Below are 25,435 nucleotides of genomic sequence, written 5' to 3'. Positions count from 1 at the left end.
GCAAGTTGGAGCCCGGTTTTCCTCTCAGCGTGCAGTGAATGTCAGAGGGATGTGAGGAGAGTATTGCCTATTTGAATGCAGTGATCTCCTTCTACGGGGTCTATTTCATAGGTTCTCTGTTATCGGTCGTAGAGATTCATCTCTTACCTCCCTTTTCAGATCGACGATATACTCTTATTTATATACCATTACCTCTGCTGATTTTCGTTTCAGTACTGGTTTGGCTTTCTACAAACGTGTAGATGAGTGTCCTGGGGTAAGTAAATCTTATTTTCTGTGACACTCTAAGCTATGGTTGGGCACTTTATTTATAAAGTTCTAAATATATGTATTCAAACATTTATTTGCCTTGACTCAGAATGTTCAACATTCCTTATTTTCAGACAGTCAGTTTCATATTTGGGATAATGCGTTTGAATCAATCATTTTTTCTTACCTTAAAAATTTGACTTTTTTTCCCTGTGGGCTGTTAGGCTCGCGGGGGCTGAAAATGCTTCATTTTATTGCGTCATTCTTGGCGCGGACCTTTTTGGCGCAAAAAATCTTTTCTGTTTCCGGCGTCATACGTGTCGCCGGAAGTTGCATCATTTTTTGACGTCCTTTTGCGCCAAAAATGTCGGCGTTCCGGATGTGGCATCATTTTTGGCGCCAAAAAGCATTTAGGCGCCAAACAATATGGGCGTATTATTTGGCGCCAAAAAATATGGGCGTCGCTTTTGTCTCCACATTATTTCAGTCTGATTTTTTCTTTGCTTCTGGTTACTAGAAGCTTGTTTATTGGCATTTTTTCCCATTCCTGAAACTGTCATTTAAGGAATTTGATCAATTTTGCTTTATATGTTGTTTTTTCTCTTACATATTGCAAGATGTCTCACGTTGCATCTGAGTCAGAAGATACTTCAGGAAAATCGCTGTCTAGTGCTGGAACTACCAAAGCTATGTGTATCTGCTGTAAACTTTTGGTAGCTATTCCTCCGGCTGTTGTTTGTATTAATTGTCATGACAAACTTGTTAAAGCAGATATTTCCTTTAGTAATGTACCATTGCCTGTTGCAGTTCCCTCAACATCTAAGGTGCAGAATGTTCCTGATAACATAAGAGATTTTGTTTCTGAATCCATCAAGAAGGCTATGTCTGTTATTTCTCCTTCTAGTAAACATAAAAAATCTTTTAAAACTTCTCTCTCTACAGATGAATTTTTAAATGAACATCATCATTCTGATTCTGATGACTCTTCTGGTTCAGAGGATTCTGTCTCAGAGATTGATGCTGATAAATCTTCATATTTATTTAAAATGGAATTTATTCGTTCTTTACTTAAAGAAGTACTAATTGCTTTAGAAATAGAGGATTCTGGTCCTCTTGATACTAATTCTAAACGTTTAGATAAGGTGTTTAAATCTCCTGTGGTTATTCCAGAAGTTTTTCCTGTTCCTAATGCTATTTCTGAAGTAATTTCCAGAGAATGGGATAAATTGGGTAATTCATTTACTCCTTCTAAACGTTTTAAGCAATTATATCCTGTGCCGTCTGACAGATTAGAATTTTGGGACAAAATCCCTAAAGTTGATGGGGCTATTTCTACCCTTGCTAAACGTACTACTATTCCTACGTCAGATGGTACTTCGTTTAAAGATCCTTTAGATAGGAAAATTGAATCCTTTCTAAGAAAAGCTTATCTGTGTTCAGGTAATCTTCTTAGACCTGCTATATCTTTGGCTGATGTTGCTGCAGCTTCAACTTTTTGGTTGGAGACTTTAGCGCAACAAGTAATAGATCATGATTCTCATAATATTATTATTCTTCTTCAGCATGCTAATAATTTTATCTGTGATGCCATTTTTGATATTATCAGAGTTGATGTCAGGTTTATGTCTCTAGCTATTTTAGCTAGAAGAGCTTTATGGCTTAAAACTTGGAATGCTGATATGGCTTCTAAATCAACTCTACTTTCCATTTCTTTCCAGGGTAACAAATTATTTGGTTCTCAGTTGGATTCCATTATCTCAACTGTTACTGGTGGGAAAGGAACTTATTTACCACAGGATAAAATATCTAAGGGTAAAAACAGGGCTAATAATCGTTTTCGTTCCTTTCGTTTCAACAAAGAACAAAAGCCTGATCCTTCATCCTCAGGAGCAGTTTCAGTTTGGAAACCATCTCCAGTCTGGAATAAATCCAAGCCTTCTAGAAAGGCAAAGCCTGCTTCTAAGTCCACATGAAGGTGCGGCCCTCATTCCAGCTCAGCTGGTAGGGGGCAGGTTACGTTTTTTCAAAGAAATTTGGATCAATTCTGTTCACAATCTTTGGATTCAGAACATTGTTTCAGAAGGGTACAGAATTGGTTTCAAGATGAGACCTCCTGCAAAGAGATTTTTTCTTTCCCGTGTCCCAGTAAATCCAGTGAAAGCTCAAGCATTTCTGAATTGTGTTTCAGATCTAGAGTTGGCTGGAGTGATTATGCCAGTTCCAGTTCTGGAACAGGGGATGGGGTTTTATTCAAATCTCTTCATTGTACCAAAGAAGGAGAATTCCTTCAGACCAGTTCTGGATCTAAAAATATTGAATCGTTATGTAAGGATACCAACGTTCAAATGGTAACTGTAAGGACTATCTTGCCTTTTGTTCAGCAAGGGCATTATATGTCCACAATAGATTTACAGGATGCTTATCTGCATATTCCGATTCATCCAGATCATTATCAGTTCCTGAGATTCTCTTTTCTGGACAAGCATTACCAGTTTGTGGCTCTGCTGTTTGGCCTAGCTACAGCTCCAAGAATTTTTACAAAAGTTCTCGGTGCCCTTCTGTCTGTAATCAGAGAACAGGGTATTGTGGTATTTCCTTATTTGGACGATATCTTGGTACTTGCTCAGTCTTTACATTTAGCAGAATCTCATACGAATCGACTTGTGTTGTTTCTTCAAGATCATGGTTGGAGGATCAATTTACCAAAACGTTAATTGATTCCTCAGACAAGGGTAACTTTTCTGGGTTTCCAGATAGATTGTGTCCATGACTCTGTCTTTAACAGACAAGAGACGTCTAAAATTGATTTCAGCTTGTCGAAACCTTCAGTCACAATCATTCCCTTCGGTAGCCTTATGCATGGAAATTCTAGGTCTTATGACTGCTGCATCGGACGCGATCCCCTTTGCTCGTTTTCACATGCGACCTCTTCAGCTCTGTATGCTGAATCAATGGTGCAGGGATTACACAAAGATATCTCAATTAATATCTTTAAAACCGATTGTACGACACGCTCTAACGTGGTGGACAGATCACCATCGTTTAATTCAGGGGGCTTCTTTTGTGCTTCCGACCTGGACTGTAATTTCAACAGATGCAAGTCTCACAGGTTGGGGAGCTGTGTGGGGATCTCTGACGGCACAAGGAGTTTGGGAATCTCAGGAGGTGAGATTACCGATCAATATTTTGGAACTCCGTGCAATTTTCAGAGCTCTTCAGTCTTGGCCTCTTCTGAAGAGAGAATCGTTCATTTGTTTTCAGACAGACAATGTCACAACTGTGGCATACATCAATCATCAAGGAGGGACTCACAGTCCTCTGGCTATGAAAGAAGTATCTCGAATTCTGGTTTGGGCGGAATCCAGCTCCTGTCTAATCTCTGCGGTTCATATCCCAGGTATAGACAATTGGGAAGCGGATTATCTCAGTCGCCAAACGTTACATCCGGGCGAATGGTCTCTTCACCCAGAGGTATTTCTTCAGATTGTTCAAATGTGGGGACTTCCAGAAATAGATCTGATGGCCTCTCATCTAAACAAGAAACTTCCCAGGTATCTGTCCAGATCCAGGGATCCTCAAGCGGAAGCAGTGGATGCATTGTCACTTCCTTGGAAGTATCATCCTGCCTATATCTTTCCGCCTCTAGTTCTTCTTCCAAGAGTAATCTCCAAGATTCTGAAGGAATGCTCGTTTGTTCTGCTGGTAGCTCCGGCATGGCCTCACAGGTTTTGGTATGCGGATCTTGTCCGGATGGCCTCTTGCCATCCGTGGACTCTTCCGCTACGACCAGACCTTCTGTCGCAAGGTCCTTTTTTCCATCAGGATCTCAAATCCTTAAATTTAAAGGTATGGAGATTGAACGCTTGATTCTTAGTCAAAGAGGTTTCTCTGACTCTGTGATTAATACTATGTTACAGGCTCGTAAATCTGTATCCAGAGAGATATATTATAGAGTCTGGAAGGCTTATATTTCTTGGTGTCTTTCTCATCATTTTTCTTGGCATTCTTTTAGAATTCCAAGAATTTTACAGTTTCTTCAGGATGGTTTAGATAAAGGTTTGTCCGCAAGTTCCTTGAAATGACAAATCTCTGCTCTTTCTGTTCTTTTTCACAGAAAGATTGCTAATCTTCCTGATATTCATTGTTTTGTACAAGCTTTGGTTCGTATAAAACCTGTCATTAAGTCAATTTCTCCTCCTTGGAGTTTGAATTTGGTTCTAGGGGCTCTTCAAGCTCCTCCGTTTGAACCTATGCATTCATTGGACATTAAATTACTTTCTTGGAAAGTTTTGTTCCTTTTGGCAATCTCTTCTGCCAGAAGAGTTTCTGAATTATCTGCTCTTTCTTGTGAGTCTCCTTTTCTGATTTTTCATCAGGATAAGGCAGTGTTGCGAACTTCTTTTGAATTTTTACCTAAAGTTGTGAATTCCAACAACATTAGTAGAGAAATTGTGGTTCCTTCATTATGTCCTAATCCTAAGAATTCTAAGGAGAAATCGTTGCATTCTTTGGATGTTGTTAGAGCTTTGAAATATTATGTTGAAGTTACTAAGTCTTTCCGAAAGACTTCTAGTTTATTTGTTATCTTTTCCGGTTCTAGAAAAAGGCCAGAAAGCTTCTGCCATTTCTTTGGCATCTTGGTTGAAATCTTTAATTCATCTTGTCTACGTTGAGTCGGGTAAAACTCCGCCTCAAAGGATTACAGCTCATTCTACTAGGTCAGTTTCTACTTCCTGGGCGTTTAGGAATGAAGCTTCGATTGATCAGATTTGCAAAGCAGCAACTTGGTCCTCTTTGCATACTTTTACTAAATTCTACCATTTTGATGTATTTTCTTCTTCTGAAGCAGTTTTTGGTAGAAAAGTACTTCAGGCAGCGGTTTCAGTTTGAATCTTCTGCTTATGTTTTTCGTTAAACTTTATTTTGGGTGTGGATTATTTTCAGCAGGAATTGGCTGTCTTTATTTTATCCCTCCCTCTCTAGTGACTCTTGCGTGGAAAGATCCACATCTTGGGTAATCATTATCCCATACGTCACTAGCTCATGGACTCTTGCTAATTACATGAAAGAAAACATAATTTATGTAAGAACTTACCTGATAAATTCATTTCTTTCATATTAGTAAGAGTCCATGAGGCCCACCCTTTTTTGTGGTGGTTATGATTTTTGTATAAAGCACAATTATTCCAATTCCTTATTTCTCTTGTTAAGTGTATCCAGTCCACGGATCATCCATTACTTATGGGATATATTCTCCTTCCCAACAGGAAGTTGCAAGAGTCCACCCACAGCAAAGCTGCTATATAGCTCCTCCCCTAACTGCCATTACCAGTCATTCTCTTGCAAGTCTCAACATAGATAGGAGGTCGTGAGAGTCTGTGGTTTTTTATACTTAGTTTATTTCTTCAATCAAAAGTTTGTTATTTTTAAATGGCACCGGAGTGTGCTGTTTATCTCAGGCAGTATTTGGAAGAAGAATCTGCCTGCGTTTTTTCTATGATCTTAGCAGACGTAACTAAGATCCAGTTGCTGTTCTCACACATTCTGAGGAGTAAGGTACTTCAGAGGGGGAATGGCGTGCAGGTTTTCCTGCAAATAAGGTATGTGCAGTAAAATATTTTTCTAAGGAATGGAATTGACTAAGAAAATACTGCTGATACCGAAGTAATGTAAGTACAGCCTTTAAATGCAGTGAAAGCAACTGGTACCAGGCTGATTGATAGAGATATATGCTAAGGTATGTGCAGTAATATATTTTTCTAAGGAATGGAATTGACTAAGAAAATACTGCTGATACCGAAGTAATGTAAGTAAAGCCTTAAATGCAGTGATAGCGACTGGATCAGGCTTATTAATAGACATACATACTCTTATAAGAATGTGTTTTAAAACGTTTGCTGGCATGTTTAATCGTTTTTTAACATATGTTTGGTGATAAAACTTATTGGGGCCTAATTTTTCCACATGGCTGGCTTAAATTTTGCATAGAAACAGTTATAGGGAAGGTAATCCACAGCTCAGCTGTGGCAGTTTTGTTGTGTCTGTTTAAAAAAATGTCGTTTTTTTTTTTTTTTATCTGTTTTTTGCATTAAGGGGTTAATCATCCATTTGCAAGTGGGTGCAATGCTCTGTTAACTTATTACATGTACTGTAAAAATTTCGTTTGATTTACTGCCTTTTTTCACTGTTTTTCAAATTTTGACAAAATTTGTTTCTCTTAAAGGCACAGTAACGTTTGTTATATTTGCTTGTTAACTTGATTTAAAGTGTTTTCCAAGCTTACTAGTCTCTTTATTAGTTCTAACATGTCTAACATAGAGGAGGCTCTGTGTTTATTATGTTTAAAGCCATGGTGGAACCCCATTTTAGAATGTGTACCAGATGTACTGATTTCATGTTAAACAATAAAGATCATTTTTTGTATTTAAAAACATTATCACCAGAGGATTCTGTCGAGGGGGAAGTTATGCCGACTAACTCTCCCCACGTGTCAGACCCTTTGACTCCCGCTTTAGGGACTCACGCTCAAATGGCGCCAAGTACATCAAGGGCACCCATAGCGTTTATTTCTCCAACATTGGTGTGTCCGGTCCACGGCGTCATCCTTACTTGTGGGATATTCTCTTCCCCAACAGGAAATGGCAAAGAGTCCCAGCAAAGCTGGTCACATGATCCCTCCTAGGCTCCGCCCACCCCAGTCATTCTCTTTGCCGTTGCACAGGCAACATCTCCACGGAGATGGTTAAGAGTTTTTTGGTGTTTAAATGTAGTTTTATTCTTCTATCAAGTGTTTGTTATTTTAAAATAGTGCTGGTATGTACTATTTACTCTGAAACAGAAAAGGATGAAGATTTCTGTTTGTAAGAGGAAGATGATTTTAGCAGACAGTAACTGAAATCAATTGCTGTTTCCACACAGGACTGTTGAGATGAAGTAACTTCAGTTGGGGGAAACAGTTAGCAGTCTTTTCTGCTTAAGGTATGACTAGCCATATTTCTAACAAGACCATGTAATGCTGGAAGGCTGTCATTTCCCCTCATGGGGACCAGTAAGCCATTTTCTTAGTTAAATATAAAAGAATAAAGGGCTTCAAAAAGGGCTTAAAAACTGGTAGACATTTTTCTGGGCTAAAACAATTGCTTTACTAGGCATATTATGCAGATTCTAACTAATTATTGGTATTATAATCTTGGGGAACGTTTAGAAAAACGGCAGGCACTGTGTTGGACACCTTTTTCAGATGGGGGCCTTTCTAGTTATAGACAGAGCCTCATTCTGGGACTGTATAGGGGTTTAAGGGTTAAAGCTCTGAAATTTGGTGTGCAATACTTTTAATGCTTTAAGACACTGTGGTGAAATTTTGGTGAATTTTGAACAATTCCTTCATACTTTTTCACATATTCAGTAATAAAGTGTTTTCAGTTTGAAATTTAAAGTGACAGTAACGGTTTTATTTTAAAACGTTTTTTGTGCTTTGTTGACAAGTTTAAGCCTGTTTAACATGTCTGTACCATCAGATAAGCTATGTTCTATATGTATGAAAGCCAATGTGTCTCCCCATTTAAATTTATGTGATAATTGTGCCATAGTGTCCAAACAAAGTAAGGACAGTATTGCAACAGATAATGATATTGCCCAAGATGATTCCTTAAAATGAGGGGAGTAAACATGATACTACATCATCCCCTACTGTGTCTACACCAGTTATGCCCACACAGGAGGCCCCTAGTACATCTAGTGCGCCAATACTTATTACCATGCAACAATTAACGGCTGTAATGGATAACTCCATAGCAAATCTTTTATCCAAAATGCCTACTTATCAGAGAAAGCTCGATTGCTCTGTTTTAAACACTGAAGAGCAAGAGGACGCTGATGATAACTGTTCTGACATACCCTCACACCAATCTCAAGGGGCCATGAGGGAGGTTTTGTCTGATGGAGAAATTTCAGATTCAGGAAAAATTTCTCATCAAGCTGAACCTGATGTTGTGACATTTAAATTTAAATTAGAACATCTCCGCGCACTGCTTAAGGAGGTGTTATCTACTCTGAATGATTGTGACAATTTGGTCATTCCAGAGAAATTATGTAAGATGGACAAGTTCCTAGAGGTTCCGGTGCCCCCCGACGCTTTTCCTATACCCAAGCGGGTGGCGGACATAGTAAATAAAGAGTGGGAAAGGCCCGGCATACCTTTTGTTCCCCCCCCTATATTTAAGAAATTATTTCCTATAGTCGACCCCAGAAAGGACTTATGGCAGACAGTCCCCAAGGTCGAGGGGGCGGTTTCTACTCTAAACAAACGCACTACTATTCCTATCGAAGATAGTTGTGCTTTCAAAGATCCTATGGATAAGAAATTAGAGGGTTTGCTTAAAAAGATTTTTGTACAGCAAGGTTACCTTCTACAACCAATTTCATGCATTGTTCCTGTCACTACGGCAGCGTGTTTCTGGTTCGAGGAACTAGAAAAATCGCTCAGTAAAGAATCTTCGTATGAGGAGGTTATGGACAGAGTTCAAGCACTTAAATTGGCTAACTCTTTTGTTTTAGATGCCGCTTTGCAATTAGCTAGATTAGCGGCGAAAAATTCAGGGTTTGCTGTCGTGGCGCGCAGAGTGCTTTGACTAAAGTCTTGGTCAGCGGATGTGTCTTCCAAGACAAAATTGCTTAACATTCCTTTCAAAGGTAAAACATTATTTGGACCTGATTTGAAAGAGATTATTTCAGACATCACTGGGGGAAAGGGCCACGCCCTCCCACAGGATAGGTCTTTTAAGGCTAATAATAAGCCTAATTTTCATCCCTTTCGCAGAAACGGACCAGTCTCTAATTCTGTATCCTCTAAGCAAGAGGGTAATACTTCACAACCCAAACCAGCCTGGAAACCAATGCAAGGCTGGAACAAGGGTAAGCAGGCCAAGAAGCCTACCACTGCTACCAAAACAGCATGAAGGGATAGCCCCCGATCCGGGACCGGATCTAGTGGGGGGCAGACTTTCTCTCTTTGCTCAGGCTTGGGCAAGAGATGTTCAGGATCCTTGGGCGCTAGAAATAGTTTCTCAAGGTTATCTCCTGGAATTCAAGGAACTACCCCCAAGGGGAAGGTTCCACAGGTCTCAATTATCTTCAAACCAAATAAAGAGACAGGCATTCTTACATTGTGTAGAAGACCTGTTAAAGATGGGAGTGATACATCTAGTTCCAATAAGAGAACAAGGAATGGGATTTTATTCCAATCTGTTCATAGTTCCCAAAAAAGAGGGAACATTCAGACCAATTTTGGATCTAAAGATCCTAAACAAATTTCTCAGGGTACCATCGTTCAAAATGGAAACTATTCGAACGATCCTACCTACTATCCAGGAAAATCAATTTATGACTACCGTGGATTTAAAGGATGCGTACCTACATATTCCTATCCACAAGGAACATCATCAGTTCCTAAGGTTCGCTTTTCTGGACAAGCATTACCAGTTTGTGGCACTTCCATTTGGATTAGCCACTGCTCCAAGGATTTTCACAAAGGTACTAGGGTCCCTTCTAGCGGTTCTAAGACCAAGGGGCATTGCAGTAGTACCTTACTTGGACGACATCCTGATTCAAGCGTCGTCCCTGTCAAAAGCAAAGGCTCATACGGACATCGTCCTAGCCTTTCTCAGATCTCACGGATGGAAGGTGAACAAAGAAAAAAGTTCTCTGTCCCCGTCAACAAGAGTTCCCTTCTTGGGAACAATAATAGATTCCTTAGAAATGAGGATTTTTCTGACAGAGGTCAGAAAATCAAAACTTCTAAGCTCTTGTCAAGTACTTCATTCTGTTCCTCGTCCTTCCATAGCGCAGTGCATGGAAGTAATAGGATTGATGGTTGCAACAATGGACATAGTTCCTTTTGCACGAATTCATCTAAGACCATTACAACTGTGCATGCTCAGACAGTGGAATGGGGATTATACAGACTTGTCTCCGACGATTCAAGTAGATCAAAAGACCAGAGATTCACTCCGTTGGTGGCTGACCCTGGACAATCTGTCACAGGGAATGAGCTTCCGCAGACCAGAGTGGGTCATTGTCATGACCGACGCCAGCCTAGTGGGCTGGGGCGCGGTCTGGGAATCCCTGAAAGCTCAGGGTCTATGGTCTCGGGAAGAGTCTCTTCTCCCGATAAACATTCTGGAACTGAGAGCGATATTCAATGCTCTCAGAGCTTGGCCTCAACTAGCAAAGGCCAAATTCATAAGGTTTCAGTCAGACAACATGACGACCGTTGCATATATCAATCATCAGGGGGGAACAAGGACTTCCCTGGCGATGAAAGAAGTGACCAAGATAATTCAATGGGCGGAGGATCACTCCTGCCACTTGTCTGCGATCCACATCCCAGGAGTGGAAAATTGGGAAGCGGATTTTCTGAGTCGTCAGACATTCCATCCGGGGGAGTGGGAACTCCATCCGGAAATCTTTGCCCAAATAACTCAATTATGGGGCATTCCAGACATCGATCTGATGGCGTCTCGTCAGAACTTCAAGGTTCCTTGCTACGGGTCCAGATCCAGGGATCCCAAGGCGACCCTAGTAGATGCACTAGTAGCACCTTGGACCTTTAACCTAGCTTATGTATTCCCACCGTTTCCTCTCATCCCCAGGCTGGTAGCCAGGATCAATCAGGAGAGGGCCTTGGTGATCTTGATAGCTCCTGCGTGGCCACGCAGGACTTGGTATGCAGACCTGGTCAATATGTCATCGGCTTCACCATGGAAGCTACCTTTGAGACAGGACCTTCTTGTTCAGGGTCCATTCGAACATCCGAATCTGGTTTCCCTCCAACTGACGGCTTGGAGATTGAACGCTTGATTCTATCAAAGCGTGGGTTTTCAGATTCTGTAATAGATACTCTGATTCAGGCTAGAAAGCCTGTAACTAGAAAAAATTACCATAAAATATGGAAAAAATATATCTGTTGGTGTGAATCTAATGGATTCCCATGGAACAAGATAAAAATTCCTAAGATTCTATCCTTTCTACAAGAAGGTTTGGAGAAAGGATTATCTGCAAGTTCTCTGAAGGGACAGATCTCTGCTTTATCTGTTTTACTTCACAAAAGACTGGCAGCTGTGCCAGATGTTCAAGCATTTTTTCAGGCTCTGGTTAGGATCAAGCCTGTTTACAGACCTTTGACTCCTCCCTGGAGTCTAAATCTAGTTCTTTCAGTTCTTCGAGGGGTTCCGTTTGAACCCTTACATTCCGTAGATATTAAGTTATTATCTTGGAAAGTTTTGTTTTTGGTTGCAATTTCTTCTGCTAGAAGAGTTTCAGAGTTATCTGCTCTGCAGTGTTCTCCGCCCTATCTGGTGTTCCATGCAGATAAGGTGGTTTTGCGTACTAAGCCTGGTTTTCTTCCGAAAGTTGTTTCCAACAAAAATATTAACCAGGAGATAGTTGTACCTTCTTTGTGTCCGAATCCAGTTTCAAAGAAGGAACGTTTGTTACACAATTTGGACGTAGTCCGTGCTCTAAAATTCTATTTAGAGGCTACTAAAGATTTCAGACAAACATCTTCCTTGTTTGTTGTTTATTCTGGTTAAAGGAGAGGTCAAAAAGCGACTTCTACCTCTCTTTCCTTTTGGCTTAAAAGCATTATCCGATTGGCTTATGAGACTGCCGGACGGCAGCCTCCTGAAAGAATCACAGCTCACTCCACTAGGACTGTGGCTTCCACATGGGCCTTCAAGAACGAGGCTTCTGTTGACCAGATATGTAAGGCAGCGACTTGGTCTTCACTGCACACTTTTGCCAAATTTTACAAATTTGATACTTTTGCTTCTTCGGAGGCTATTTTTGGGAGAAAGGTTTTGCAAGCCGTGGTGCCTTCCATTTAGGTGACCTGATTTGCTCCCTCCCTTCATCCGTGTCCTAAAGCTTTGGTATTGGTTCCCACAAGTAAGGATGACGCAGTGGACCGGACACACCAATGTTGGAGAAAACAGAATTTATGCTTACCTGATAAATTACTTTCTCCAACGGTGTGTCCGGTCCACGGCCCGCCCTGGTTTTTTAATCAGGTCTGATGAATTATTTTCTCTAACTACAGTCACCACGGTATCATATGGTTTCTCCTATATATATTTCCTCCTGTCCGTCGGTCGAATGACTGGGGTGGGCGGAGCCTAGGAGGGATCATGTGACCAGCTTTGCTGGGACTCTTTGCCATTTCCTGTTGGGGAAGAGAATATCCCACAAGTAAGGATGACGCCGTGGACCGGACACACCGTTGGAGAAAGTAATTTATCAGGTAAGCATAAATTCTGTTTTTACCAGAGGATTCTGTCGAGGGGGAAGTTATGCCGACTAACTCTCCCCACGTGTCAGACCCTTTGACTCCCGCTCCAGGGACTCACGCTCAAATGGCGCCAAGTATATCAATGGCGCCCATAGCGTTTATTTTACAAGACATGGCAAAGGTTGTGTATAATACACTGGCAGCAGTATTAGTCAGACTACCTGAAATTAAAGGAAAGCAAAACAGCTCTGGGGGTAGATACAGAGCATACAGACGCTTTAAGAACCATGTCTGATACTACCTCACAATATGCTTAGTCTGTGGGTGATATTTGTGACTCAGGGAAGATGATTTAACCTGATTCTGATATTTCTACATTTAAAATTTATGCTTGAGAACCTCCACTTGTTGCTCAGGGAGGCTTTAGCTGCTCTGAATGAATGTGTACAATCGCAGTGCCAGAGAAATTGTGTAGACTGGATAAATAATATGCAGTGCCGGTGTGTACTTATGTTTTTCCAATACCTAAAGAGGTTTACTAAAATTTTTCATAAGGAATGGGATAGACCAGGTGTGCCGTTCTCTTCCCCTCCTATTTTTTAGAAGAATGTTTTCTAATAGTTGCCACCACACGGGACTTATGGCAGACAGTTCCTAAGGTGGAGAGAAGAGTTTCTACTCTAGCTAAGCGTACCACTACCTCTGGCGAGGACTGTTGTGCTTTTTTAGATCCAATGGATAAAAAATGTTTATTCAACAAGGTTTTATCCTGCAGCCCCTTCTACGCATTGTTCCTGTCACTGCTGCTGCGGCGTTCTGGTTTTAAGTCTCTTGATGAGGCTTTACAGGCTCCATTGGATGAATATATTTGACAAGCTTAGAGCACTTAAGCTAGCCAATTCCTTTGTTTTCTGATGCCTTTGTTCCTTTGACTAGACTAACGGCTAAGAATTCTGTTTTTTACTATACTGGCGCGCAGAGCGCTATGGCTTATATCATGGTCAGCTGTCGTGACTTTAATAAATAAGCTACTTAACTTCCCTTCAAGGGGCAGACCCTATTCAGGCCTAGTTTGAAGGAGATTATTACTTATATCACTGGAGGAAAAGATCATGCCCTTCCTCAGGACAGGTCCAAATCAAGGGACAAAAAAGGCCTAATTTCTTTCATGTAATTAGCAAGAGTCCATGAGCTAGTGACGTATGGGATATACATTCCTACCAGGAGGGGCAAAGTTTCCCAAACCTTAAAATGCCTATAAATACACCCCTCACCACACCCACAATTCAGTTTTACAAACTTTGCCTCCGATGGAGGTGGTGAAGTAAGTTTGTGCTAGATTCTACGTTGATATGCGCTCCGCAGCAAGTTGGAGCCCGGTTTTCCTCTCAGCGTGCAGTGAATGTCAGAGGGATGTGAGGAGAGTATTGCCTATTTGAATGCAGTGATCTCCTTCTACGGGGTCTATTTCATAGGTTCTCTGTTATCGGTCGTAGAGATTCATCTCTTACCTCCCTTTTCAGATCGACGATATACTCTTATATATACCATTACCTCTGCTGATTCTCGTTTCAGTACTGGTTTGGCTTTCTACAAACATGTAGATGAGTGTCCTGGGGTAAGTAAATCTTATTTTCTGTGACACTCTAAGCTATGGTTGGGCACTTTATTTATAAAGTTCTAAATATATGTATTCAAACATTTATTTGCCTTGACTCAGAATGTTCAACATTCCTTATTTTTCAGACAGTCAGTTTCATATTTGGGATAAATGCATTTGTTTCAATCATTTTTTCTTACCTTAAAAAAATTTGACTTTTTCCCTGTGGGCTGTTAGGCTCGCGGGGGCAGAAAATGCTTCATTTTATTGCGTCATTCTTGGCGCAGACTTTTTTGGCGCAAAATTTTTTTTCTGTTTCCGGCGTCATACGTGTCGCCGGAAGTTGCGTCATTTTTTGACGTTTTTTTGCGTCAAAAATGTCGGCGTTCCGGATGTGGCGTCATTTTTGGCGCCAAAAGCATTTAGGCGCCAAATAATGTGGGCGTCTTTTTTGGCGCTAAAAAATATGGGCGTCATTTTTGTCTCCACATTATTTAAGTCTCATTATTTATTGCTTCTGGTTGCTAGAAGCTTGTTCACTGGCATTTTTTTCCCATTCCTGAAACTGTCATTTAAGGAATTTGATCAATTTTGCTTTATATGTTGTTTTTTTCTTTTACATATTGCAAGATGTTCCACGTTGCAACTGAGTCAGAAGATACTTCAGGAAAATCACTGCACAGTGCTGGAGCTACCAAGCTAAGTGTATCTGCTATAAACTTTTGGTATCTGTTTCTCCAGCTGTTATTTGTATTGCATGTCATGTCAAACTTATTAATGCAGATAAAATTTCCTTTAGTACTGTTACATTACCTGTTGCTGTTCCGTCAACATCTAATTTTCAGAGTGTTCCTGATAACATAAGAGATTTTATTTTTAAATCCATTAAGAAGGCTATGTCTGTTATTTCTCCTTCTAGTATACATAAAAGTCTTTTAAAACTTCTCTTTTTTCAGATGAATTTTTAAATGAACATCATCATTCTGATACTGATAATGGTTCTTCTGGTTCAGAGGTTTCTGTCTCAGAGGTTGATGCTGATAAATCTTTGTATTTGTTCAAGATGGAATTTATTCGTTCTTTACTTAAAGAAGTGTTATTTGCATTAGAAATAGAGGATTCTGGTCCTCTTGATACTAAATGTAAACGTTTAAATAAGGTTTTTAAATCTCCTGTAGTTATTCCAGAAGTGTTTTATCTCCCTGATGCTATTTCTGAAGTAATTTCCAGGGAATGGAATAATTTGGGTAATTTATTTACTCCTTCTAGACGTTTAAGCAAATTATATCCTGTGCCATCTGACAGATTAGAGTTTTTTGGGACAAAAATCCCTAAGGTTATGGGGCTGTCTCTACTCCTGCTAATGTACTACTATTCCTACGGCAGATAGTACTTCATTTAAGGATCCTTTAGATAGGAAAATTGAATCCTTTCTAAGAAAAGCTTACTTATGTTCAGGTAATCTTCTTAGACCTGCTATATTTTTAGCGGATGTTGCTGCAGCTTCAACTTTTGGTTAGAAGCTTTAGCGCAACAAGTAACAGATCATAATTTTATAGCATTATTATTATTCTATAACATGCTAATAATTTTATTGGTGATACCATCTTTTGATATCATTAGAGTTGATGTCAGGTATATGTCTCTAGCTATTTTAGCTAGAAAAGCTTTATGGATTAAACTTGGAATGCTGACATGTCTTCTAAGTCAACTTTGCTTTCCCTTTCTTTCCAGGGTAAATAATCATTTTCGTTCCTTTTCCTCACAACAAGGAACAAAAGCCTGATCCTTCATCCTCAGGAGCGGTATCAGTTTAGAAACTATTTCCAGTTTGGAATATATCCAAGCCTTATAGAAACCTATAGCCAGCTCCTAAATACCTATGAAGGTGCGGCCCTTATTCCAGCTCAGCTGGTATGGGGCAGATTACGTTTTCTTCAAAGAAATTTGGATCAATTCCGTTCTTAATCTCTGGTTTCAGAAACATTGTTTCAGAAAGGTACAGAATTGGCTTCAGTTAAGGCCTCCTGCTAAGAGATTCTTTTCTTTCCCATGTCCCAGTTAACACAGCAAAGGCTCAGCATTTCTGAAATGTGTTTCAGATCTAGAGTTGGCTGGAGTATTTATGCCAGTTCCAGTTCTGGAACAGGGGCTGGGGTTTTATTTTATCTCTTCATTGTACCAAAGAAGGTCAATTCCTTCAGACCAGTTCCGGATCTATCATTATTGAATCGTTATGTTAGGATACCAACATTCAAGATGGTTACTGTAGGACTATCCTGCCTTTTGTTTAGCAAGGGCATTATATGTCTACAATAGATTTACAGGATGTGTATCTGCATATTCCGATTCATCCAGATCACTTTTAGTGTCTGAGATTCTCTTTTTAGACAAGCATTACCAGTTTTGTGGCTCTACCGTTTGGCCTAGCCTCAGTTCCAAGAATTTTTTTCAAAGGTTCTCGGTGCCCTTCTTTCTGTAATCAGAGAATAGGGTTTTGGTATTTCCTTATTTGGACGATATCTTGGTACTTGCTCAGTCTTCTCATTTTCGAAGAATCTCATACGAATCGACTTGTGTTGTTTTCTTCAAGTTCATGGTTGGAGGATCAATTTACCAATCAGTTCATTGATTCCTCAGACAAGGGTAACCTTTTTAGGTTTCTAGATAAATTCAGTGTCTATGACTCTGTCCTTGTCAGACAAGAGAAGTTTAACATTGATATCAGCTTGTCAAAACCTTCAGTCACAATCATTCCCTTTGGTAGCCTTATGCATGGAAATGTTGGGTCTTAGGACTGCCGCATCAGATGCGATCTCCTTTGCTCGTTTTCACATGCAACCTCTTCAGCTCTGTATGCTGAACCAATGGTGCAGGGATTACTCAAAGATATCTCAATTAATATCTTTAAACCGATTTTGCGACACTCTCTGACATGGTGGACAGATCACCATCGTTTAGTTCAGGGGGCTTCTTTGTTCTTCCGACCTGGACTATAATCTCAACAGATGCAAGTCTTACAGGTTGGGGAGCTGTGTGGGGGTATCTGACGGCACAAGGGGTTTGGGAATCTCAGGAGGTGAGATTTCCGATCAATATTTTGGAACTCCGTGCAATTTTCAGAGCTCTTCAGTCTTGGCCTCTTCTGAAGAGAGAGTTGTTCATTTGTTTTCAGATAGACAATGTCACAACTGTGGCATACATCAATCATCAAGGAGGGACTCACAGTCCTCTGGCTATGAAAGAAGTATCTCGAATTTTGGTTTGGGCGGAATCCAGCTCCTGTCTAATCTCTGCGGTTCATATCCCAGGTATGGACAATTGGAAAGCGGATTATCTCAGTCGCCAAACGTTGCATCCGGGCGAATGGTCTCTTCACCCAGAGGTATTTCTTCAGATTGTTCAAATGTGGGAACTTCCAGAAATAGATCTGATGGCTTCTCATCTAAACAAGAAACTTCCCAGGTATCTGTCCAGATCCCGGGATCCTCAGGCGGAGGCAGTGGATACATTATCACTTCCTTGGAAGTATCATCCTGCCTATATCTTTCCGCCTCTAGTTCTTCTTCCAAGAGTAATCTCCAAGATTCTGAAGGAATGCTCGTTTGTTCTGCTGGTAGCTCCGGCATGGCCTCACAGGTTTTGGTATGCGGATCTTGTCCGGATGGCCTCTTGCCAACCGTGGACTCTTCCGTTAAGACCAGACCTTTTGTCTCAAGGTCCTTTTTTTCCATCAGGATCTGAAATCCTTAAATTTAAAGGTATGGAGATTGAACGCTTGATTCTTGGTCAAAGAGGTTTCTCTGACTCTGTGATTAATACTATGTTACAGGCTCGTAAATCTGTATCCAGGGAGATATATTATAGAGTCTGGAAGACTTATATTTCTTGGTGTCTTTCTCATCATTTTTCTTGGCATTCTTTTAGAATACCAAGAATATTACAGTTTCTTCAGGATGGTTTAGATAAGGGTTTGTCCGCAAGTTCCTTGAAAGGTCAAATCTCTGCTCTTTCTGTTCTTTTTCACAGAAAGATTGCTATTCTTCCTGATATTCATTGTTTTGTACAAGCTTTGGTTCGTATAAAGCCTGTCATTAAGTCAATTTCTCCTCCTTGGAGTTTGAATTTGGTTCTGGGGGCTCTTCAAGCTCCTCCATTTGAACCTATGCATTCATTGGATATTAAATTACTTTCTTGGAAAGTTTTGTTCCTTTTGGCCATCTCTTCTGCCAGAAGAGTTTCTGAATTATCTGCTCTTTCTTGTGAGTCTCCTTTTCTGATTTTTCATCAGGATAAGGCGGTGTTGCGAACTTCTTTTGAATTTTTACCTACGTTGTGAATTCCAACAACATTAGTAGAGACATTGTGGTTCCTTCATTATGTCCTAATCCTAAGAATTCTAAGGAGAAATCGTTGCATTCTTTGGATGTTATTAGAGCTTTGAAATATTATGTTGAAGCTACTAAGTCTTTCCGAAAGACTTCTAGTTTATTTGTTATCTTTTCCGGTTTTAGAAAGGCCAGAAAACTTCTGCCATTTCTTTGGCATCTTGGTTGAAATCTTTAATTCATCTTGCCTATGTTGAGTCGGGTAAGACTCCGCCTCATAGGATTACAAGCTCATTCTACTAGGTCAGTTTCTGCTTCCTGGGCGTTTAGGAATGAAGCTTCGGTTGATCAGATTTGCAAAGCGGCAACTTGGTCCTCTTTGCATACTTTTACCAAATTCTACCATTTTGTTGTATTTTCTTCTTCTGAAGCAGTTTTTGGTAGAAAAGTACTTCAGGCAGCGGTTTCAGTTTGAATCTTCTGCTTATGTTTTTCATTAAACTTTATTTTGGGTGTGGATTATTTTCAGCAGGAATTGGCTGTCTTTATTTTATCCCTCCCTCTCTAGTGACTCTTGTGTGGAAAGATCCACATCTTGGGTAGTCATTATCCCATACGTCACTAGCTCATGGACTCTTGCTAATTACATGAAAGAAAACATAATTTATGTAAGAACTTACCTGATAAATTCATTTCTTTCATATTAGCAAGAGTCCATGAGGCCCGCCCTTTTTTGTGGTGGTTATGATTTTTTTGTATAAAGCACAATTATTCCAATTCCTTATTTTATATGCTTTCGCACTTTTTTCTTATCACCCCACTTCTTGGCTATTCGTGAAACTAAATTGTGGGTGTGGTGAGGGGTGTATTTATAGGCATTTTAAGGTTTGGGAAACTTTGCCCCTCCTGGTAGGAATGTATATCCCATACGTCACTAGCTCATGGACTCTTGCTAATATGAAAGAAATGAATTTATCAGGTAAGTTCTTACATAAATTATGTTTTTCGTGCCTTTCGAAAATTCAAGGCAGGTGTGGCATCAACTTCCTCTAAGGCAAAATAAGAGGGAACTTTTGCTCAGTCCAAGGCGGTCTGGAGACAACCGGACCTGGAACAAAGATAAGCAGGTCAAGGAGCCTGCTGCTGCCTCTAAAACAGCATGAGGAACGGACCCCTATCTGGTAACGGATCCTATAGGGGGCAGACTTCATTCTTCGCCCAGGCGTGGGCAAGAGATGCCCAGGATCCCTGGGCATTGGAAATTATACCCCAGAGATAGCTTCTGGATTTCAAAGCTTTCCCCCCAAAAAAAGGGGAGTTTTTGCCTTTCACATTTATCTGCAAACCAGATAAAGAAAGAGACATTCTTGCATTGTGTACGTGACCCATTCAGTTCCAATAGAGGAACAGGGACACAGTTTTCCTCAAATCGGTTTGTGGTTCCCAAGGAAAGGAAACCTTCAGACCTATTTTGGATCTAAAAGATCTTAAACAAATTCTTTAGAATTCTATCATTTAAGATGGAAACTATTCGTACCATCTTAACTATGATCCAGGAGAGTCAATAGAGGACTACAATGGATTTGAAGGATGCTTATCCTCACATTACGATGCATAAAGATCACCATCGGTTTTTCAGGTTTGCCTTTCTAGACAGGCATTACCAGTTTGTAGCTCTTTCCTTTGGGTTAACTACAGCCCCTAGAATCTTTATGGAGGTTCTGGGGTCACTTTGGCGGTCCTTAGGCCGCGGGGCATAGAAGTGGCCCCTTATTTAGACGACATCCTGATACAGGCGTCAAACATCCAAGTTGCCAAGTCTCATACGGACGTAGTACTGGCATTTCTGAGATCGCATGGGTGGAAAGTGAACAAGGAAAGAGTTCTCTATCCCCAATATCAAGGGTTTCCCTCCTAGGGATTCTGATAGATTTTGTAGAAATTAAAATTTACCTGACGGAGTCCAGGTTGTCAAAGTTTCTAAATTTCTGCCGTGTTCTTCATTCCATCCGCGCCCTTTGGTGGCTCAGTATGAATGTAATCGGCTTAATGGTAGCGGCAAGGGACATAGTACCGTTTGCACGCCTACATTTCAGACCACTGCAACTATGCATGCTCAGCCAGAGGAACGGGGATTACACAGATTTGTTCTCCTGTTAAATCCGGACCAAGAAACCAGAGATTCTCTTCTCTGGTGACTATCTCGGGTCCATCTGTCCAAGGGTATGACCTTCCGCAGGTCAGATGGGACAATTGTTACAACAGATGCCAGCCTTTTAGGTTGGGATACAGTCTGGAACTCCCTGAAGGCTCAGGGATAGTGGACTCAGGAGGAGACCCTCCTTCTAATGAATATTCTGGAACTGGGAGCGATATTCCATGCTCTTCAGACTTGGCCTCAGTTAGCAACTCTGAGGTACATCATATTTCAGTCGGACAATATCACGACTGTGGCTTACATCAACCATCAAGGGGGAACAGAAGTTCCCTAGCAATGTTAGAAGTCTTAAAATAATTCACTGGACAGAGACTCACTCTTGTCTAAAAGCTATCCCTATCCCAGGTGTTGAGAACTGGGAGGCAGATTTTCTAAGTCGTCAGACTTTTCATCCGGGGGAGTGGGAATTCCCTCCGGAGGGGTTTGCACAAGATCAAGCAGGAGAGTGCTTTGGTGCTTTTGACAGCGCCTGCGTGGCCACGCAGGACCTGGTATGCAGATCTGGTGGACATGTCATCCTTTCCACCACGGTCTCTGCTTCTGAGACAGGACCCTCTACCTCAGGGTCTTTTCAACCATCTAAATATAACTAATCTGAGATGGACTGCCTGGAGACAGAACGCTTGATGTTATCAAAGCATGGCTTCTCCGAGTCAGTAATTGATACCTTAATACAGGCATAAAAGCCTGTCTCTAGGAAAATTTAACATAAGATATGGTGTAAATATCTTATTGTTATGAATCCAAGGGTTACTCATGGAGTAAAGTCTGGATTCCCAGGATATTATCTTTTCTCCAAGATGATTTTGAGAAAAGGGTTGTCAGCTAGTTCTTTAAAAGGACAGATTTCTACTCTGTCTATTCTTTTGCACAAGCGTCTGGCAGGTATTCTAGACGTTCAGGCCTTTGGTCAGGCTTTGGTTAGAACCAAGCCTGTGGTTAAAAATGTTGCTCCGCCATGGAGCTTAAAGCTGGTTCTTAAGGTTCTTCAAGGAGTTCCATTTGAACCTTTTCATTCCATAGATATCAAACTTCTATCTTGGAAAGTTCCTTTTTGATAGCTATTTCCTCGGCTCATAGAGTCTCCGAGTTATCTGCGTTGCAATGTGATTCTCCTTATCTGGTTCTCCGTACGGATAAGGTAGTCCTGTGTACCAACCTGGGTTTTTACCTAAGGTGGTATCTAACAAGAATATCACTCAAGAGATTGTTGTTCCATTCTTGTATCCTAATCCTTCTTCAAAGAAGGAACGTCTATTACACAATTTGGACGTGGTTCGTGTTTTAAAGTTTTACTTACAAGCTACTACAGATTTTCATCAAACATTCACCTTGTTTGTTGTCTATTCTGGACAGAGGAGAGGTCAAAGGACTTCAGCAACCTCTCTGTCTTTTTGGTTAAAAAGCATAATTCATTTAGCTTATGAGACTGCTGGACAGCAGCCTCCTGAAGGGATTACAGCTCATTCTACTAGAGCTGTGGTTTTCACTTGGGCCTTTTTCAAATGTGGCTTCTGTTGAACAGATTACAAGACGGAGTCTTGGTCTGCGTTTCATACTTTTTCAAATTTACCAAATTTGATACCTTGCTTCTTCGGAGGCTATTTTTGGGAGAAAGGGTTTTTTACAGGCAGTGGTAACTTCCGTTTAAGTACCTGCCTTGTCCCTCCCATCATCCGTGTACTTTAGCTTTGGTATTGGTATCCCATAAGTAATGGATGATCCGTGGACTGGATACACTTAACAAGAGAAAACATAATTTATGCTTACCTGATAAATTTATTTCTCTTGTAGTGTATCCAGTCCACGGCCCGCCCAGTCACTTTAAGGCAGGTAATTTTTCCATTAAACTACAGTCACCACTGCACCCTATGGTTTTCCTTTCTCTGCATGTATTCGGTCGAATGACTGGTAATGGCAGTTAGGGGAGGAGCTATATAGCAGCTTTGCTGTGGGTGGACTCTTGCAACTTCCTGTTGGGAAGGAGAATATATCCCATAAGTAATGGATGATCCGTGGACTGGATACACTACAAGAGAAATAAATTTATCAGGTAAGCATAAATTATGTTTTTATATGCTTTCGCACTTTTTTATCACCCCACTTCTTGGCTATTCGTTAAACTGAATTGTGGGTGTGGTGAGGGGTGTATTTATAGGCATTTTGAGGTTTGGGAAACTTTGCCCCTCCTGGTAGGAATGTATATCCCATACGTCACTAGCTCATGGACTCTTGCTAATATGAAAGAAATGAATTTATCAGGTAAGTTCTTACATAAATTATGTTTTTAATGCAAAATTTGAGATTCACTTTAAATATTGGTACATTTATTTATGAGAATCAAGTTTTAATCCTAAACACGAGTGGCATTATTAACCTTTATCACTATAATTGTTTTTCTTTGCTATATTGGTGCACGCTATAGCAGTAAAGGTCTAGATTCTGTATTTATATATTTGAGAAACAAAATAATAACTTCATATTACATATATTAATAAAAAGCATATAACAAGAGTTTTTTTATAACAAATAAATAACTGTGACAATCTATTATCTCCAGGTATGTTATTGGCACATTGGAAATGTTAGTCGCTGAAAACTACATGATAGTTTATTTAAATGGAGCCACAACACGACGGAAAATGCCAAGCTTAGGATGGCTTAGAAAATGTTATCAGCAAATTGATAGAAGGTAAGAGTTTGTTTCACTTTATCATTGTTATTTTCTGAACCCATTTTCATTACATGCATCCATATTCTGTAGTCTGCTACTAATAGAATTTCTAGTGTTAACATCATCTTTTATAAACATGACTCAGTTTTCATTTTTTTAATTAAATGTTTTAAAAGTGCCCCACTTGGCCCCAAATTAAAGTATAGTTTAGTTTTGATATAAAAAAACACTGCACTGAGCAGTTTTTGGGGGCTAAAGTTGGCGGGTGTGGGGTGTTTAAAAAAAAAATATGACACTGAAAATTGCCTTTACATTGTGGTCTATGGTAACTGTGTGTTCCCAGTAAATATATATTTATATAGTCATATACTGTATATTTATATTTGCTGCGCTAAGTGCTTATGGAGCCTATGGAAGTGCACTCTTGTGAATGCAATGCAAACACAACCTCACTTGTAATACCAGCGCACATTTGCGTGCGCTGGTATTATCAAGTTGAGGGCAAATGTCCCTCTCGCGGAAGCGATATTTTGTGCTCAACTTGTAATCTAGCCCTTAATGTGCAAAGTGGCAATATCCCCTTTCCTGCTGTGGCCTGAGATACTAGAGCACACTATCTTCACCCAGCAGCACTATTCAGGGAGGCATAGCAGTTCCAATACAAATAAAATTGTCCAAGTCACATAAAAATAGCTTGAAAAAATTCTATAGTATACAGTATATTCAAAAATATTTTGGTTTTTCTCCGGTGCAAATGTAAGAGGAAAGTTGTCTGTTATATACCACACTATAATTATGAGGTACCATTACCAAAATAACACTTAGATTACAAATTTTGCGCTATACCGGGTGCATGAATAACGCAATAAAATGAGCAGTACCACACTTTCAATAGCTTTGCCATTACGAGTTACTGAAAAACCTCCTTGTGTTGTGCGTTATGGTGCGTTAAGCTCCAAACGGCACAAAAGCCCAGGTCTGAGTTTACATGCACACTTTCCCCCATAAACATCAATGGGGAGAGAGTGTTAGAAAAAAAAATCTAACACCTGTGATCGCGGAATGGCAAATCGCTGTAACGCAAACCCTATTGATGTCTATGGGGGAAAGAAAGTAACGTTTAAACCTAACACCCTTAACATAAACCCCTAGTCTAAACACCCCTAATCTGCCGCCTCAGACATCACGTCACTAAATAGTTATTAACCCCCTAATCCGCCGCTCCCCGACATCGATGACACCTAAAGTTATTAGCCCATAATCTGCCGCTCACGACATTTCTGACACCTAAATAAAGTTATTAACCCCTAATTCGCTGCTACCCCGACATCGCTGACACCTAAATAAAGTTATAAACCCCTAATTCGATGCTCCCCGACATCGCCTACACTAGTTATTAACCCCTAAACTGCCAGCCCCCCACATTGTAACTAATAAATTAACCCTTTAAACCCCTGGACCCCCACATCACAAAACACTAATTTAAACTATTAACCCCTAAACCTAACACCCCTTACTTTAAATTAAAAGTTACTGTATAATTAACTTTAAATTAAAAAAAACTTACCTGTGAAATAAAAAAAAAACTAAGATTAAACTATAAATTAACCTAACATTACTATTCTAATAAAATTTAAAAAGAAAAAATACCAATTAAAAAAATATGGCAAATTAAAAACCTAAATTACAAATTTAAAAAAAACCTAATACCACGAAAAAAATAAAAAAATTGAAGATTACAAAAAATTCAAAAATAAAAAAACTCTAAGATTACAAAAAATAATAAACGAAATTATCAAAAATAAAAACAATTACACCTAATCTAATAGCCCTATAAAAATAAAAAATCTATTGGTAGTTTATTTTAGGTTAGGAGGTGTTTTATTTTGGGGAGGGGGGGGTATTTTTATAGGGCTATTAGATTATGTGTAATTGTTTTTATTTTTGATAATTTCGTTTATTATTTTTCATAATTTTAGTGTTTATTATTTTTTGTAATGTTAGATTTGTTTATTTTTTTGGTAGTGTTAGGTTTTTTAAATTTGTAATTTAGGTTTTTTAATAGGTAGTTTTTTAGAATAGT

General features: G+C 39.9%; 1 protein-coding gene across 4 annotated transcripts in view; it reads left to right on the top strand.

Annotated features, from left to right (window-relative positions):
- Window positions 1-25,435, top strand: part of BNIP2 (BCL2 interacting protein 2) — a 369,692-nt gene that overhangs the window by 245,678 nt on the left and 98,579 nt on the right. For all 4 annotated transcript variants that reach the window (XM_053717569.1, XM_053717570.1, XM_053717567.1 and 1 more), the window contains exon 7: window positions 23,239-23,370. In XM_053717569.1, coding sequence (XP_053573544.1) covers window positions 23,239-23,370 — 132 coding nt within the window. The remainder of the gene's footprint in view (window positions 1-23,238; window positions 23,371-25,435) is intronic.

This window comes from Bombina bombina, chromosome 6, assembly GCF_027579735.1.
Source record: "Bombina bombina isolate aBomBom1 chromosome 6, aBomBom1.pri, whole genome shotgun sequence".
Lineage (NCBI taxonomy): Eukaryota > Metazoa > Chordata > Amphibia > Anura > Bombinatoridae > Bombina > Bombina bombina.
The sequence above is the reverse complement of the archived record's forward strand: the minus strand, read 5'-3'. Positions and strand labels throughout refer to the sequence as shown.